General features: G+C 36.9%; 1 protein-coding gene across 2 annotated transcripts in view; it reads left to right on the top strand.

Moving 5' to 3' along the window:
• TBC1D12 (TBC1 domain family member 12) overlaps window positions 1-17,878 on the top strand; it is a 90,620-nt gene that overhangs the window by 22,731 nt on the left and 50,011 nt on the right. For both annotated transcript variants that reach the window (XM_070432668.1, XM_070432667.1), the window contains exon 2: window positions 12,985-13,108. In XM_070432668.1, coding sequence (XP_070288769.1) covers window positions 12,985-13,108 — 124 coding nt within the window. The remainder of the gene's footprint in view (window positions 1-12,984; window positions 13,109-17,878) is intronic.

Genomic DNA, 17,878 nt, shown 5'->3' with positions numbered 1-17,878 from the left:
ACGGTCTTTTTTTTTTTTTTTTTTTTAGTTTTATCCATTTCAAATGGGCCGAATCCGGCCCGCGGGCCGTAGTTTGCCCACGGCTGGCCTAGTGCAATAGTTCTTAGCCTTTGTTAAACTTCAAAATCTCCTAAAAGCATATTTAAAAAAATTAAATTCTCCAGAATCCACAACCTCTACCTAGTCGAATTCAGGGTACTTTCTTTTGGCAGGTGACATCTTCAAACTACAGGAGATTGTAGTGGTTAAAAATTCTAGTTATGAAGTTAGATAAGTGCCTGGGTTTAAATTCGATTCCTAGTTGTCTAATTATGGACAAGTTACTTGATCTCTCTGGACCTTAAGCAACTCATCCATATGATGGGGATGATAGTGATACCTACTGCATGGGATTGTCATGAGGGTTAAATGAGGTAATATTCTAAGTGCTTTGTATTTATTATATGGCATATAGTGAGGATTCACATGTCATTATTTAAACTACAGCAAGACCACCACTGTCCCTTCCCCAATCCCATTGCAAAAATCCACTGGTTTTAAGAAAGGAAGAGGGGAATGAATTTTATGTATACTACCTGAAGAAACATTACACAATTTGTGTAGTAGATTTTTAAACATAATTTGTATTTTGGATTAGATGGGTGTTAAAATAGACTCTGGTGTAGTGATATAAAATGTCCAGAAGTCTTGAAGCTTTGAGTAAAACAAATTTGAGAAGGAACTAAAAGGAGGGAATGTTGAGAAAGATTAAACTATTTGTATCTTTTATTGTTTTAAAAGGACCTCTCTTAGACAGGCAAAGCCAATTTTTAAGTTTAAGTTTATGAAATGTTTACCTTGGCTTACTTATACATTTCATACTTAGTATGTTGTGGCAGGAAAGCTTTGGGGGGAAATGGAAACGTTCGGAGCTTTTGAGGTGACCCATCGGTTAGCCATCTCTAAATGTATACTCAGAAAGGGAAAGTCATTCCCTTTGGAGGCTGTTTTTACTAGGAACTCTGTTAGCTACAGTAAGAGTTGTCCCCAGGTAGGTCTAGTTAATAGTTGCTTGGACCCTACTCCAGTAATTCTTAAACTTTAGTGTTTTAAGGAGGGGGAGGAAGGGGCAGGTTAGGAATGCAGATGCCTTGAGCCCCCCATCTCCTTTGATTGAGTACATCTTGGGTGGGGTCCAGCAGGAATCCAAATATGTACCAAGTAGTACTTCCAAGAGATTCTGATACAGGTGGTTCCCAGACTATAATTACTGAAATAATTGTTGATAGGCAGGTCTCCTCAGGTAATTACTGAAAGAAGTTACAGCGTATATTTATATCTCAAATTGCTTTGTTTATTTAAAATTGGGTCATTGTTATGTACAATGTAATTGATGAGTATAGAGATACAACAGAGAACAGATACAAATACAAATGTAGAAGTACGTATTTTCCTAACCTTCACTAGTTGAGAATTTCTCTCTGCCTAATTAAATCTGAGCTTCCTTTTTATTAGTGGGAAGGGTCTTTTACTTTCATTGTATGCTGTTTAGATAGCCATGCTTGCCTGCTCTTTAATTTTAGCCCACAAAACTTTACTCAGGTCTCTTTAATGTGGAGTCATTTACCTCTCCTTATTTACAACTTAGCAAAAAGGTTGCTGATTTTCCTTCCTTCTGCTGCTGGTTATAATTCTTTTCCATGCCTTAAAAAAAAACTCCTGCACATTACACATGGCTTATTCCCCTTTAGAATTTGCTGCTTCAGCCTTTCTTGCGCTTATTTCTGTGGCCAAAAGGAAGAGAGGGAAACTCATGTGACTCTCTTGAGTTTTCAGCAGGCTCTTTCTTGAAATTAAGAGTTTACTTTAGGAAACCAAGCTACAAGTTATACACCTACTTAGAGCTAGTTTGACAGTGAACTTGGTAATGTGTTTAGATTAGTTTTGAATTTTGCTGTTGACTTCTCTCTCTTTTTTAAATGTTTTTATTGATTTCAGAGAGAGAAAGGGAGAGGGAGAGACAGAAACATCAATGATGAGAGAATCATCGGTCTACTGCCGCCCACCCCCTACTGGGGATCAAGTCTGCAACTCACCCCACCCCACCCCCCCCTACCCCCGCATGTGTCCTGACTGGGAATCCAACTGTGACCTCCTTGTTCAGCAGTCAGTGCGAAACCACTTAACCACACCAACCGGGAGGTTTCTTTTTAATTTGAATTTTATTTTGGGATACTTTTCTTGGTTAAAAAATATTTCATCTGCCTGTTTCTAATCCTATACAGATTAAAACATTCTAAGTTTGGAACTCAACATGTAGTTTCAAAATCAAATTATGTGCTATTTTTTCATATTTTTCCAAATACTGTAATGTACAACTACCCATTATTTAGAATTTCCAAATCTGGTTTTCATCTAGATTATTGGTAGTCTTCTTCTAGTCAGGTAGGTGAAATACTTTTTTGTTGTCCCAGGAAAAAGTTATTTAAAGACTGTAACAGTTTAATTTTTTTTGTTAAAAAACAACAAACAATACCCTGGCTCAGGGGTCCTCAAACTACGGCCTGCACGCGGGCCACATGCAAATACAAATATTGTATTTGTTCCCGTTTTGTTTTTTTACTTCAAAATAAGATATGTGCAGTGTGCATAGGAATTTGTTCATAGTTTTTTTTTAAACTATAGTCCGGCCCTCCAGCGGTCTGAGGGACAGTGAACTGGCCCCCTGTTTAAAAAGTTTGAGGACCCCTGCCCTGTCTGGTGTTGAGTGTAGTACCATGCACCGAAAGGTCACCTGTTTCATTCCCACTCAGGGCACGTACCCAGGTTTCAGATTTGGTCTTCAGTCAGGATTCATGCAGAAGGCACCAGATTGATTGATTGATTGATAGATAGATAGATAGATAGATAGATATCTTCCCCTCTAAAATCATTAAAAACAAGCATAAAGTGATCGATCATGTTACCTGCTTTTGAAAAGCAGGACAGGAAATATAAAATAAAACTGAAGATAAATACTTCGTTTTTATACTATTCCAGTTAAGGTGGTAAGAAAGAAGATAAAAGAAAATTGGAGAGTGTGGAGGTATGTAGAGGTATGGTCAGAGACAGGAGAAACTTAGAGAACAAGTTTAAAGAGGTTTGTACAGAGAATAACTATAGAGAATAGTTGGCTGGAATTTAGCTCTGTACTTTGGCCTGTGGACTTCAGAGTATTACAGATTACCTCCATATTTATTTTTCTGCTTACCTCAGAGCCTTTGTGGATGTTTCTGGCAACCTCTTTCCTTAAAAATATCTGCTCTGCCTCACCCCTCTTAACTTCTCTAATGCCCTCATCCCCTCATGGCCTTTTAGTAGGCTAGATCGTGCAAATGAAATGTTTTTTTGTAACCAGTTGTATATAAGGTTTAATTTAGATTTAAGAGTTTAGGTTGTATGATAGACTCAGGTATTATTAAGAAATACATGTATCAAAGGGTAAAATAAATGTAAAATATACAGCTTTATCCAGTGTTTTCTTACTTGAGTTCCAGTGCTGAAAGGAAAATTTCTCTTCCAAGCACCATGGTAAATCTAGCTAACAGAATTAAAATCTCTCACCCTTGAGGAAAAAAAATAATTGTTCATTACTAGGAAGATACATTGTAAAAATTTAAGTTCTGAAGTAAGTTATTGAAGTTTTAAATTAGTAAAAGGTCTCAATTGAGTAAGTTTCTGTGTTTTTGAGGAGTGTTAAAATTTAAGTTGTTTTTTTAAATAATCATTGGGTGTTATTTAGAAAACAAAGGATTTGTTGTGATTCAGAATTGGGTGTTGATCACCAAAATTTGTTAAATAAAGACTAATAAAATAAAGCTTTTGATGGATAAATTATTATATAAAATAACTGGCACAACAATTGAACATATAACCAGAGGATGATGTCCATCTTTGTGATATACTCCCAGGAGCATATTAATACAGTCAAGAATAGGAGGACAGTGATTGACTTTCAATATTGGGCATACTAATAAAACAGAATTATACTGCCTGAAGGAAAAATTTAGAGGATAATCACTATAAAACTTTCTTGAATAAAATAATAACTAGGTACATGTTTTAATGAGGAGATAAGTTTGTTTGGCTCTTATATGAAACCACCAAAATACATTTTTTAAATTTAGTTGTCCATTTGATGGAAACATCATAACTACCTGTAGAAAAAGAAAGGCAATTGCCTTGGTTGAAAAGAAGGATTTCAACTTTGCTCTGGAATATGATAGCATCTATCATAGATTGTATCATAGGTTCTATCATCAGTTCAAGAAGTACTTCTAGGTTAGGCTTGCACAAAATGTCAACAAAACAAAACAAAGTAACAACAACCATAGAGCTAAGTTTCTGCCTCTTTATTCTTAGTTTTTAGACACCTGATGGGTGTTATTGTTTAGTCTCTGCTTGAATTCTTTCACTAACTAGGAGCTCAATTTCCGCAAGGCAGCCTGTTGAGCAATGTTATTAATTGTTAGAAGGTTCTTTATGTGGAAGCACAGTGTAGCTCTTTGTAATATTCCTGGTCCTAATTTTGCCTTGTAGAGCCACAAAGAGTAAGTCAGGTCTTTTACATAATTTCCCTTCAGAAATTTAAAGATTGCTACTGAACCTTTTTTGGTTTTGTTTTTGGAGCCTCCTAGCTAACCATATACAGTTCTTATGAGTTAGTTTGCAATTTTCTTATCATTTATTCATTCACAATGCTGTTGAGCCTTATTATATAAATGAAGCACTAAGGAAATTAGATAAACAGGATACTAATAAACAAGATGGAGGAGTCATATAAATCAATTCTTACAATATTACCTGACTAGTGTTGTAAAAGAAGCTACAAGGATGCATTAGTAGCACTAAAGAAGGAGTGATTAACTTCGGGGTGGAGATTAAACATGAATGCTAAATCTTTTACTACTGAGGGTTTGGATTGGAATGAGGCTGAGGACAGTACAAGCATATACCAGCATATGCAGAATTTATTCGTGAAATAGCACAGCACTTTTGGGACTGCACATGCTCATTATTATGACTGTCTGGAATATAGCATCTATCATAGATTGTGAGGTATAGTGCCAAAAACTGAGGCATAAAGATTAAGGCTAAATTATGGAATTTGTGTGACAGAACTATAAGCAATTTGAATGGATCCCATAAGGTGTGGCAGTGCATGGGACCGTTGATGGCTTTTTAAAATATATATTTTTATTTATTTCGGAGAGGAAGGGAGAAAGATAGAAACATCAATGATGAGAGAGCATCATTGATCAGCTGCCTCCTGTACGCCCCTTACTGGGGACTGAGCCCGGAACCCAGGCATGTGCCCTGACCAGGAATAGAACTTTGACCTCCTGGTTCATAGGTCAACACTCAACCACTGAGCCACACCTGCCAGGCCCGTGAATGGGTTTTTAAAGCATGGGCAACATGCTTTGAATTGTGTTTTAGAACAGTCACTCTATTTTTTAAAAATGTTTGTTTGTTTTATTAATCCTTGTTCAAGGATATTTTTCTATTGATTTTTAGGGAGAGTGAAAGAGAGAGGGAAAAACAGAGAGAAACATCAATGTGAGAGACATTGGTTGGTTGCCTCCTGCACACACCCCGACCAAGGCTTGGGTCGGGGAAGAGCCTGCAACCAAGGTACCTGCCCTTGACTGGAATCAAACCTGGGATCCTTTGGTCTGCAGGCCGACGCTCTATCCACTGACCAAAACCGTCTAGAGCCACAACAGTCACTCTTGTAGCAGTGTGGCACATGATTTGGGACTTGAAAAACTGGGGCTTGGATACATGTGTGGTATTTTTTTTAAATACATATATTTTTTATTGATTTCAGAGAGGAAAGGAGAAAGAGAGATAGAAACATCAATGATGAGAGAGAAATATTACTGATGAGAGAGAATCATTGATTGGCTGCCTCCTGCACACCCCTACTGGGGAGGGAGCCCGAAACCTGGGCATGTGCCCTTGACCAGAATGGAACCTGAGACCCTTCAGTCCACAGGCCGGTGCTCTATCCACTGAACCAAACCGGCTAGGGCCATGTGTGGTATTTTTTGAGTGCTTGTCAGACTCTTTATTAGAATGTAATATCTAGATAATTGATTTAAATAACATCAAATTCAGTTCGTGCCTGGAGGTATAACTAACAATGCAAATAACATGCTTATACCAGTAACCTTTTTGTAAAGCTTTAATGAAGGTAAACTTTGAATCTGATTTTTGTTTTGAGGGAAGTGCAATGATGTGAAAATGGAGAGTCACCTGAAAAATTATGTTTTGTGAACAATTTAATGAGGGAGAAAAGAGCCAGAATGGCTGTTAGGCTGGTTGTTTTGCTGTCATGGATCAGAAAACCCTGAAAGTGTAAAATTATGAAATCGAGTTTTTACATCCAATGCACAAGTTCTGTACATTACTTCATAAAGATGGATGGTGGCAGTATACCCTTCAGCCATTTTTGAGGATTAAATGAGGTAAAGACAAAGTATTGGATTTCCATAATTACTTGTATGTGTATATATCTGTTCTACTAAGATGCAAACTCCCTGGAGATGGGGAATATATCTCTTTTTTTTGTCTCTGCATAGAAACATAGAGCCTAATACATAATAGGAATACAAAAATGTATTGGATTAAACTTTTTTTTTTTAAGGAACCAGAATTTATATAGCCAAATGATTGGGACTTTTGAAGTTGGTCCCTTTTGGAGGCTCTCTATTTGTTACTTTAATGTTGTCATTTCTCAAAGTATGTTTGGTATCTGTCTTTAGGAGATGTTTCTGTAGGCATAAATGGAGAAGTATTCACACATGTGGTTAATTTTCTTCATCATTATCAGTCAGTGTCTTACCTTTATTCCCCACCTTTCTCTTAGGGTTAGAAGATAGCTTACGTCCTGGTGACTAGAATATTTTGCTCATATTTTGCATGTTGTTCATTGTTACTGTTTTTGTTCTTGTTCTAAAAGTTCTTTCCGCCCTAACCGGTTTGGCTCAGTGGATAGAGCGTCGGCCTGCAGACTGAAGGGTCCCAGTTCAATTCCGGTCAAGGGCATGTACCTTGGTTTCAGGCACATCCCCAGTAGAGGGTGTGCAGGAGGCAGTTGATCGATGTGTTGTTGTTTTTTTTGTTTTGTTTTTTGTCTTACATAGTTTAGTCTTTTTTTTTTTAATTGCTTAAATTATTACAAAGAGTATTACATATGTTTCCCCCCCTCCCCCCCGCCCCTTGACATTCCCCCGGCCACCCCTACCTCCCAGTGTCTTATGACCATTTGATCGATGTTTTTTTTTTAATATATTTTATTGACTTTTTTACAGAGAGGAAGGGAGAGAGATAGAGAGTTAGAAACATCGATGAGAGAGAAACACCGATCAGCTGCCTCCTGCACATCTCCTACTGGGTAAGTGCCCGCAACCCAGGCACATGCCCTTGACCGGAATCGAACCTGGGACCTTTCAGTCCGCAGGCCGACGCTCTATCCACTGAGCCAAACCGGTTTCGGCTTTGATTGATGTTTTTAACTCTCTATCCTTCTCCCTTCCTCTCTGTAAAAAAATCAATAAAATATATTTCAAAAGATAAAAGTTCTTTCCTATATTCTCTTTTTCTGGTGCTTTCTATCTTCCCTCTGAGTATGTTAGATACTATACTGGGCTTAGAGCAATAGATATTCTTTTAATGAAGCATTGGATAAATGGTGTAAATAGCATCCAGCACGAAATAAAGAATATTTTTGTAATTACTTTTTCTTTTTCTTAATTATATTTAGTCCCTGGCAGCTCTAAATTACTTTTTTTTAAAGTATAACCTTAATTACTTTCAGTCTTGAAATTCTGTTTTTTCACAGAGTAAATGCTAGTGAATTCTGTTCTTTTTTTAATAGTTTTTTCTATGAAAATACATAGTGTGAAAATAAAAGCAGTGTGTATTAAATAAAAATCTGTATTATTTTTTTTAATTTTTAGAATTTGTAATAGGGACAAAGACAAGAGCCAGAAATAGCCTAAAAAAGAAAAGAAAATTATTAAAATTTTAAAAAGTTTTAAGTTATCTGGCAACAAAAGTTTTAAGTTATCTTCCTGCAACAAAAGAATAAAAACAATCAGTAAGATATTGCCTGAAACTTATTTGCTATAACAAATAAGACATATCATAAGGTGACTTGCTGACATGAACCCAGGAGGAAGAAGAAAATAATTTATATTTTTGAACTGTTTAAATAAATATCAAGAGGCCTTTTGGCAAATGTGTATGATGAAAGAAATGGTCATGGAAGTTCTTACATCTTGATTGTTCTGCAGAAAACATGAACAAGATAAGTGTGATTAGGAAGAAAAGGATCTGTGCAAGAGACCTGGCTCAACACTAGTTAGTGGTGTGACCTTGGCAAGTGGCTCATGAACCTTTCTGGGAGTGGGGGTGGGGGGCACATTAACTCCTTGGAGAATTTGATGAAAGCTCTAGATAGCTGCCCAGGAAAAATGTTCATAAGCACAGTGTTTACTTCAAATTGTGCATATGGTATCAGGAGGCTTATGCACCTCCTCTAGCCCATTCATGTTGGTTTATTGATTCTTGATGAAAACCTTTGACCTGGTTACTCTCTAAAGTCCCTGGCAGCTCTAAATTACTTTTTTTAAAAGTATAACCTTAATTACTTTCAGTCTTGAAATTCTGTTTTTTCACAGAGTAAATGCTAGTGAATTCTGTTCTTTTTTAAATAGTTTTTATCTATGAAAATACTTAGATTAGTTAAGCAGTGTGTATTAAATAAAAATCTGTATTATTTTTTTTAATTTTTAGAATTTGTAATAGGGACAAAGACAAGAGCCAGAAATAGCCTGAAAAAGAAAAGAAAATTATTAAAATTTTAAAAAGTTTTAAGTTATCTGGCAAAAAGAAAAAGTACTTTGTGTGTGTGTGTGTGTGTGTGTGTGTAGTTAGCTGAAAGTCTTTTTCAAGTAAAAAATGATTGAGGTTTGGAAAGAATGTAAGTAATTTTCATGCCAGATCTTTAATCCAAAATACTCAAGGGTAGCCAAAGTACTGCATTTTAAGACACAGTACTTAAACTTCTTTGAATTAATTGTGTAGTCAACTGTGGCATTCCATGATCACCAGATAATGTTTTCTTTTTGGCCTTCTATTATACTTTGTGGGAACTTAGTACAAAGTCCAGGAAGTTGATGTGTTTTTAGCAGTGCAACTTCTACTGAAACAGTTGGAAGATCAGCTCATGATTTCTAATTTTTTAAACTGATTTTACTCTTTTGATTGAAGTATGATTTTTTCTTTCCTGTTTGGAAAAGTAAACATTTTGACCCCTTTTAAATGTACAATTCCAATCAAGTGATGTTCAGAATTTATCTAATGAATTTAAAAAGATTTTGCTAGAGCTGACATTGTTGACAGTAAAAAGTCAGGCAGTTTTTTGTAGTGTCAAATTTCAGTCTGAGAAACTATGGAACTTACATGGCTTTGTCTCATAAGTTAATAAGTGGGTTTGCCAATTCTTAAAGACCCAAGCACTGGAGATTGTGCTATGTTGGAAATCATGAGCAGATAGCTTACACGGTGTAATAAAATTTGCCCCTTTAGGTTAGCTTTGGTGTAGTAGGCAAGTGGTCTGACTCTTTTATATCATACTAGAGGCCCCGTGCACGAATTCATGCATGGGCAGGGTCCCTCAGCCTGGTCAGTGATCAGGGACGATTGGGGCTGGTTGGGGCCAGCAGGCCAGGGGGAGGGACCGGGGGAGGTTGGCTGGCTGCAGGTGGTTGGCCGTGGGAGTGCACTGACCACCAGGGGGCAGCTCCTGCATTGAGCATCTGCCCCCTGGTGGTCAGTGCGCATCATAGCGACCAGTCATTCCACAGTTCAGTTGATTTGCATATTAGCCTTTTATTATATAGGACTAGAGGCCCATTGCAGGAAGATTCCTGCAAGAATAGGGCTTCCTCAGGCCAGAGAGAAGCAGAGAAGGGAGCGAAACCGGAGCCTCCCTCCCTTCCCCGCCGCCTCAGCTCCCTCCCTTCTCTGCCACTTTGCTCCCTCCCGTGTCCGCTGCCTCAGCTCCGCTCCCATTTCTGCTACCTCCGATCCATTCCCTTCGCCGCCGCTTGGCTCCCTTCTGCAGTGCTTGGCTTCATTCCACACTGTCTTCAGTCTTCACTGGGCACCTGTGTATGCAAATTAACCGCCATCTTTCTTGGGTTAATTTGCATACACTTCTGATTGGCTGGTGGGCATAGTGAAGGTACGGTCAATTAGCATCTTTGTCTTTTATTAGTGTAGATCTAACTGTGTGTGGTAGAAGAAATCTTGGAAAAATGAAACAAGACACAGATTTGTGAAGCAAATATTAACAGGTATTAACAAATAAGAGCCATTCATTCATTTATCAACCTTTACTATAAAAGCCACTAAGAGAGAAGGTTAGCGCTTTTTTTTTTTTCCTCTTTCTCACATCAGTTTTTTCTTGGCATGTCTCTTATTTTTTCCCTTTTTTAAGATGGATGACCATTGTCATTCCCTGCTTTCTATATATATATATATATATATATATATATATATGTATATATATACTGACAAAATGTGGGGCAGAATGAGAAAGGAAAAACAAACTCAACTAGGAAACATTTAAAAATATTTTCAGCCCTGGCTGGTTTGGCTCAGTGGATAGAGCGTCGGCCTGCGGACTGAAGGGTCCCAGGTTCGATTCCAGTCAAGGGCATGTACCTTGGTTGCAGGCACATCCCCAGTAGGGGGTGTGCAGGAGGCAGCTGATCGATGTTTCTAACTCTCTATCCCTCTCCCTTCCTCTCTGTAAAAAATCAATAAAAATATATATTTAAATAAAAAAATAAAAATAAAAATATTTTCAGCTTATCTGAAACAATAAGATACTTTACAACTTACAAAAACTTGACTGTTGGGTTTAGGCAAAACCATTAAATAATACCTCTCAACACTTCTGAGTTTGGAATCAATAGGAAAAAAGACATAGGACACAGACAAATGGGACCTCACAACATCAGCTTTAATACTGATGAAATCCGGATGGAAAGACATGCCTTTGGCTGCAGTGGCCCTCCTAATACTTCACCTGATTTAAACTTATCCAGTTAACACAGCAAGGCCTTTCCTGTGGGGATTGGGGACAAAGGAGTGCAGAGAAAACTACTTTAGCCTCATATTAGGAAAGCAGGACAAACTGATTCCTCTCTGCTGTTAGGCAGCAATGTCTGGCACCAAATTTCAGCTCCACAGATGGGAATGAATAGGGGGCTGAGAGAAGCTAGGGGTGTCCCTTCCTTCTGCCCCTACCCCGAAACTAGAAGAATACAGAATAAGAATGACCCTTTCCCCCCATCACTGCCATATAAGTCTCATTCATAGAGTCAAGCTCTATCTCTGCAACATAGAGAGAAAGAATGGTCTTCTCTCATGGGTGCTTGAACACATTTGGTTTGTTTTGCTAAGAAGCTTTTAGTGTTGATTTAAATGTAAGAAATTGGAATATTTGGGGGGATAGGAAAAAGGGAAGTGTGTGTGTCTGTCTTCAGTTTGAAAGGTGATGAGGAGGAACCTAGTTCCCCACATTTATTTGCATTGGAATCTCTACTTCACCAGTCCCCTGACAGTGGATAGGGGGGTAAGGGATGGTGCATGAAAAGAACAGAGTATTACACATTATTGGCTTATTTATGTACCTTTTCATTGGGTTTTCCCCCTTAAAATGTAATAAAGTAGTAATTCCCTTCCTAGATTAATCAGTAGAAGCCCATTTGATCTGTAATACCATTTTATTTTTAATTAAATTTTTATTGATTGGTTTTAGAGAGAGGAAGGGAGAGAGGAAGGGGAGGGGAGAGAGAGAAGCATCGATTGTTGTTCCACTTATTTATCCATTCATTGCTTGATTCTTGTACGTGCCCTGACCAGGGATCGAACCCTGCAATCTTGGCACATCCAGACGACGTCTAACCAACTGAGCTACCCTGCCAGGGTCTGTAATTGGAAAAATATTTTTAAATTACTTTTTATTGCAGATGTATGCCAGTTAGCTACATTCTAAGTCATTTTTGTGGCAGGACATAAACTGAAAACCCAATTCACAATGTCTTTGTGGCATAAGAAATTAATGTGGAACGTTATCTGATGGCCTTTCTTAGTAATTGGATACCTGTGGGCTCATATTTCTTTTATGGAAATTTCTTATAGTAACCAAAGTCTTTTAGATATGAAAATTTAAAGTATTGACTTTGTTTTGTTTTTATGATTTAATGAGAATTTAAACTTCATTCTGAACTTATTACCATTGTAATGGTGATGCATATTGGAACCAGGTTTTTATTGTGAAGGTTATTTATTTTGCTTTTTTCCCTTTTTATCCTTTTCAGTGAGAGACACTTTCTTCTTAGTTATATACTCTTATGCAGTAAATTACCTTGTACATACCTTGTCCTAGAAAAAAAACAATTTACGTATGCCTGTATTATGACAGTGAAGTATCAGTAGATGCCCTTTTATTACAAATAGTAACAAATTATTACTGAAAATCACTGAATAGTATTTTCCCAAAAGATTTTTACTTAATCCTTTACATTTTCATACAGTTTCTCTTGAGCTTTGTTGTTCTCACTTTCTTGGATTTTATTGTGAAGTGCATGCATGTATAGTCAATTCAAGTCACATTATAGGTGATTTGAAGCAAATATTTGCATCTTATTTAAAGCTTGTCATTTTCTCTCCAATTTATTTATCTCTCTAATATCTCTTTTGATGACTTTTCTAATATTTCTATGTAGGCAGGTATTCTTAATTGAGTCTTGTTAGTCTAATAATAGTAGAAATAATTTTATTTAAAATTATTTTGTGTTGTCTTGGGAGTAAACTTTAGAAATTATTAAGTAGTTCCATAGTTATCATAAAAAACATAATTCATGTAACTTTCTTGTATTTCAGAAACCTTTTTTCAAAAAGGACAAAGGAACTCAAATCAGTTGTCCATAGTGCTCCTGGTTGGAAATTATTTGGTAAAGTTCCTCCCAGAGAGAATCTTCAGAAAACTTCCAAAATTATTCAGCAGGTAAGTACTAAGATAGCCATGTGTTTTGTCTTAGTTTTTCAAATATATTTTCTTGATAATTAACCATGTCCTACTTTCATTTATATTTTTGTACATATAAAATTTTGGGATTATAGATATTTCTAGCAACCTTAATATATTTTTAAAACATGACACATTTTCAATTATCTTTTATGGTTGTGAAAATTCTTTAAAGTAATAGAATATTGCCCTGGATGGCTTGGCTCAATGGATAGAACGTCAGCCTGCGGACTCAAGGGTCCCGGGTTCGATTCCGGTCAAGGGCACATGCCTGGGTTGCAGGCTTGATCCCCAGTCGGGGGCGTGGAGAAGGCAGCCGATCAATGATTCTCTCTTATCATTGATATTTCCATCTCTCTCTCCCTCTCCCTTCCTCTCTGAAGTCAATAAAAATATATTTTAAAAAAAAAGAATATTGATTTTGTTTCCTAGTTATTCCTTGGATAGCCTTTTGTTATCGTTGTTGTTATTGGTAGCTAACTACTCTCACCACAGATTTTGACTTCGAATTGAACACGGTAGCATTTGCCAGTGGCACAGATTTTGTGGATATAGGTAGTTGTGAACTTATGAAACAGTAAAAAGAAAAACTGAGTAAAGTTTGAGGTTGAACTCTTTGATTACTTTTCTGATGTTCTATCTAAACCAAGGACTTTGTGAGATGAGTGTACGTATATATAATCTTTTTTAGTAGTTTAGTAGCTAATTCTTTTAATATCTGTATTAATATTTCTATTCTTGAGTTTTAAAGAATTTCAGATCTTACCTGACTCGTAAATTTGTGCTCCTCACTAGGAGATCGATGAGACTGGAAAGCAGTAAGACTGGATCAATTTGTAGCATTTTTAAATTAGGAGAATTTGTTGCTCGGGAAATATATAATAAATTTTCTATTTCTCTGCTTCCCAATTGTAGTTTATCAGATTCAACACAACCAGCATTATAAAAACAATGACATTAAGGCAATAATCATCATTCAAATTGGAAAAACATCTTCCTTTAAGCATTTAATAGTGTTCCTTTTATTGCTCAAAAGAAAGATTGTTCCCAAAAGTGATATAAGAAAACAATTTTTAGATCTTTAAAAACATTAGTTATAGTTAATTTTGTTTACAATTAATTAAAATGTTGAGTAGTTTAAATAGCTGCTGGAACTTAAAACTATGCTGATTCCCAAGGTGTGTACTCAGGCACCCAGGTGTTTCAGCTAGTGGGGGAACCATGGCAAATTCAGTGATATTCCACATCTGTCAGATATGGTAGACTTTTAGCTTGAGGTAGTACACAATTTCAACATTAAATGGCACTATATTCTTTTCACATCTTTGTGAATCTAATTTTTCTGAGGTTTTGATAAAAATCAGATAATGTGCAAAAATACGTGTGGAACAGGAAAAATGGTGATAGTATCTAATTGGATTTCAAATTTTGAGATATTGTACAGTATACAATATCATGCTCAATTAGTAATTAATTGTGGTTATTTAGGAGTGAAATAAAACTTTTTCTTTAATTTATGTGCGTTATATTTTCAAATGGCTACTACGTGTTAGGACATAAATTCTATTAAATTGTTAGACATAACTGCTGTAGTTATTAAACAGAATTATTAGGTATTTTTGTTAGTTTGGGGAGGCTCGATGGAAAAATTACTGGGACACTGAGGGCACTGTTAACCAAGAAAATCTGGGAATCTTTGCTCTCTTAGCATTTTAAGTTTTAACTTTTTTTGTAAAGTCTGAAAATCACTTCTCCTGTCAGTTTTTCAGAAGACCAAGTTCGCCCTCTAGAGGCAAAACAGTGGTCTTGCTGTTGAAGGTTTTGTATTCCTACTTTATGATAGTTTACCTTAAAAGTGCATGTGCATACACTTCTATGTCTTTATATAAAGTAACATTCTGCAATATCGTCTCATAGGTGACTAAATTAATTACTGGGTGCATAATTACCTGTTTATTGATATTCTGTATGCCTTTATTTTGGAAAGCCACATTCTCTTTTGTATATATATTGTGTGAACATTTGATGACTGGCCAGGAAAAGAACTCTTATTTTCATAGGGGAAGAAGGAGTGGAGTTGCTGTCCTCTACAGCCCCTTCTCTGGCTTTTTATAAATGGTGATTTCTCCCAGCTACTACTTTTAAGTTTTGAACTTTCAAAAAGGTTGTGTGTAGGTACTAGTGTGTATTTTGGTGCCTTTTTCATGGGTCTTTTTCTTTTGGGGAGGTGTGATAGATGGTGAAATTGTTCCTCTGATCCTTTCTACCCTCAAAAATATGTATCTCTTTCACCATGTGATGGGAGATGTTTCTGCCTCTCCCTTTCTGCTTTCTCTTTCGCTACTTCTGTGTGTGTCCTCTGCTCTCCATTTGTCTAACTTTGCTGTCCTCTTACCTGCAGTTGTCATTTTCAAGAAGGGCATGATTTTCTTTCATTAATAACTAGTGGCCCAGTGCACAAATTTGTGCGCATTGAAAGGAAATTAATTAGAAGAAATATTTTAATATTGCTGTTCGCCCTTTCTGTATAATAGAAGTGTCAACCAAATTCACGACCAACAATGACAGATCGAAACTTACCTGTGTGATTGGCGCCAGTAAGAGCTTTATATGTATCGTGCATGCACGAGTCAATTTAGCCTTTTATAGATATAGAATAAATTTGCTTAATTAGACCTGCTTTCTGATTTAGCTAAACTTTTTCCAGCCCAGTGAAGCACCCCCAGCTTCTCTTTCAGGTAATTGTCAGCAACACAGCAGTAAATATCAACACGAAGCAGATTATTATTGTAGATCACCCAGGGAGAACAAATGGTAAAATATTTAACTGCAGCATTGTTTGACTATATTCTTCACAGTGAGAAAACCTGAAGTCATTTTCAAGGTCCACCATGTCTTACTTCTTTTCAGTCGGGTCAAGTTTCTAAACTTTCTAAATCTCCATTTTCTGGCTAATGAAAAGAATATAGGATTCTACCGAGTCTCCTATCTACCTACTCCAGGACTTCTGTGAGGATGAAATGAGATGAGGCACAGGAAAACACTTCACAGACATTTGATTCAAGTGTGAAATGTTTCCAGCTGGCTATAAAGCAAGTTGTGTTCCTGGGCTGAAGAAACTGCAAGGAGGCCAGTCGTCACTAGGGAGAGGAAGCTGGGCGTTGCTACGTGGCATCATTACCCGGATGGACGGACACTTAACATATTAGCCTTTTATATATATAGACTAGAGGCCTGGTGCACGAAACTCATGCCCTCAGGAGGGGTGCCTCCTGTGCCCTCTTGCAGTCCGGGAGCCCTCAGGGGATATCCAACTGACAGCTTAGGCCCGTTCCCCATGGGAAGTGGGCCCAAGCTATCAGTCGGACATCCTTAGTGCTGCTGTGGAGGCGGGAGAGGCTCCCACCACCACTGCTGCACTCGCCAGCTATGAGCCCGGCTTCTGGCTGAGCGGTGCTCCCCCTGTGGGAGCGCACTGACCACCAGGGGGCAGCTCCTGCATTGATCGTCTGCCCCCTGGTGGTCAGTGCGCGTCATAGTGACCGGTCATTCCATTGTTTGGTTGATTTGCATATTAGCCTTTTATTATATAGGATAGTAAATTTATAACTTTGTTTCTCTGTTCCTACCTGAAACATTTTTGAACAGACTGTGAGAGGGCACAGGTTGGCCTGAGGGACTCCCCATCCCCGCCAGTGCACAAATTTTTGTGCACCGGGCTTCTAGTCTATAATAATAAGAGCATAATATGCTAATTAGACCAGATGTCCTTCCGGACGACCTTCCAGACAAAGCCAGGCCTGCAAAAGAAGCCTGTGTCCCAGGTGCCTGCTGGCAGCTGGAGGGAAGCCGGTGCCGGCAGCCAGGGGAAGAAAAGCCTACTCTTGTATGAATTTCGTACATTGGGCCTCTAGTTATGAATATAAAACTGTTTTTGAGATCCTTTACCACATACTCTTTTCAAATGGATGTTATTTATTTGGAATCAGAAATAAAAAATGACAATGTTGTTAGTAAAGCCATGAAGAATGTTAGGACACATCTGTCATGTTTTAGGGTAGAGTCTTAAGTTGGTAAGGCTGTAGAAAAATGAAGGTAGCTAGTAATTCCAGTATAAATCTGCCTGAAAAAGTGAGCAATGCCAAAAGTACTATGGAAAAGTAAATTCCTTTGAGCTTTTTAAACTTGCCTTACTTGCCTTTTGAGTGACAAAACAGTAAGATTTAATAGGAGATTAGAGTATTAGTATTATTTTATAGAATAATTATTTTAAAGCAGATATTCAGAAAGTAGTTATTATATTTTTAAGTATTTGTATGATTATGTATTGGGTCAGACTTTTTTCAGTGGAAAGACATAAGACATAAACTTTTTTCTCTAATAATTGTTAATTACGCAAATACATGATTATATTTTCTCTGTAAAATGGAAAACATTATAGGAAGATATGTCTCATTTTACTTTCCCTTCACATTTTTAGACTTTTTAAAATGTATTTTTGTGTGGAAAACATATAATTACTTTTATATGTGTATATTTTTTAATATATAGTGTTACATACATTTTTCTGTCACATTTCTAAAACAGTGTCTCTATATTTATGTGTCTATGTATATTTTGTTTTGCTTTACTTAACTTTACATTTTCTATATCTGTAGTTTTTCAGAGATACATGAAGTTCATAGGTGAAAGATAACTAAGTTAAATATTTTTAATTGTATTCTTATAGTAAGTTTTATTAAAGATCTA

Source organism: Myotis yumanensis, unplaced genomic scaffold (assembly GCF_028538775.1).
Source record: "Myotis yumanensis isolate MYYU_CA2020_CCGP unplaced genomic scaffold, mMyoYum1.0.hap1 SCAF_13, whole genome shotgun sequence".
In the NCBI taxonomy this organism is placed as follows: domain Eukaryota; kingdom Metazoa; phylum Chordata; class Mammalia; order Chiroptera; family Vespertilionidae; genus Myotis; species Myotis yumanensis.
Note: the sequence above shows the minus strand (reverse complement) of the source record. Positions and strands in the feature narration are given on the sequence as shown.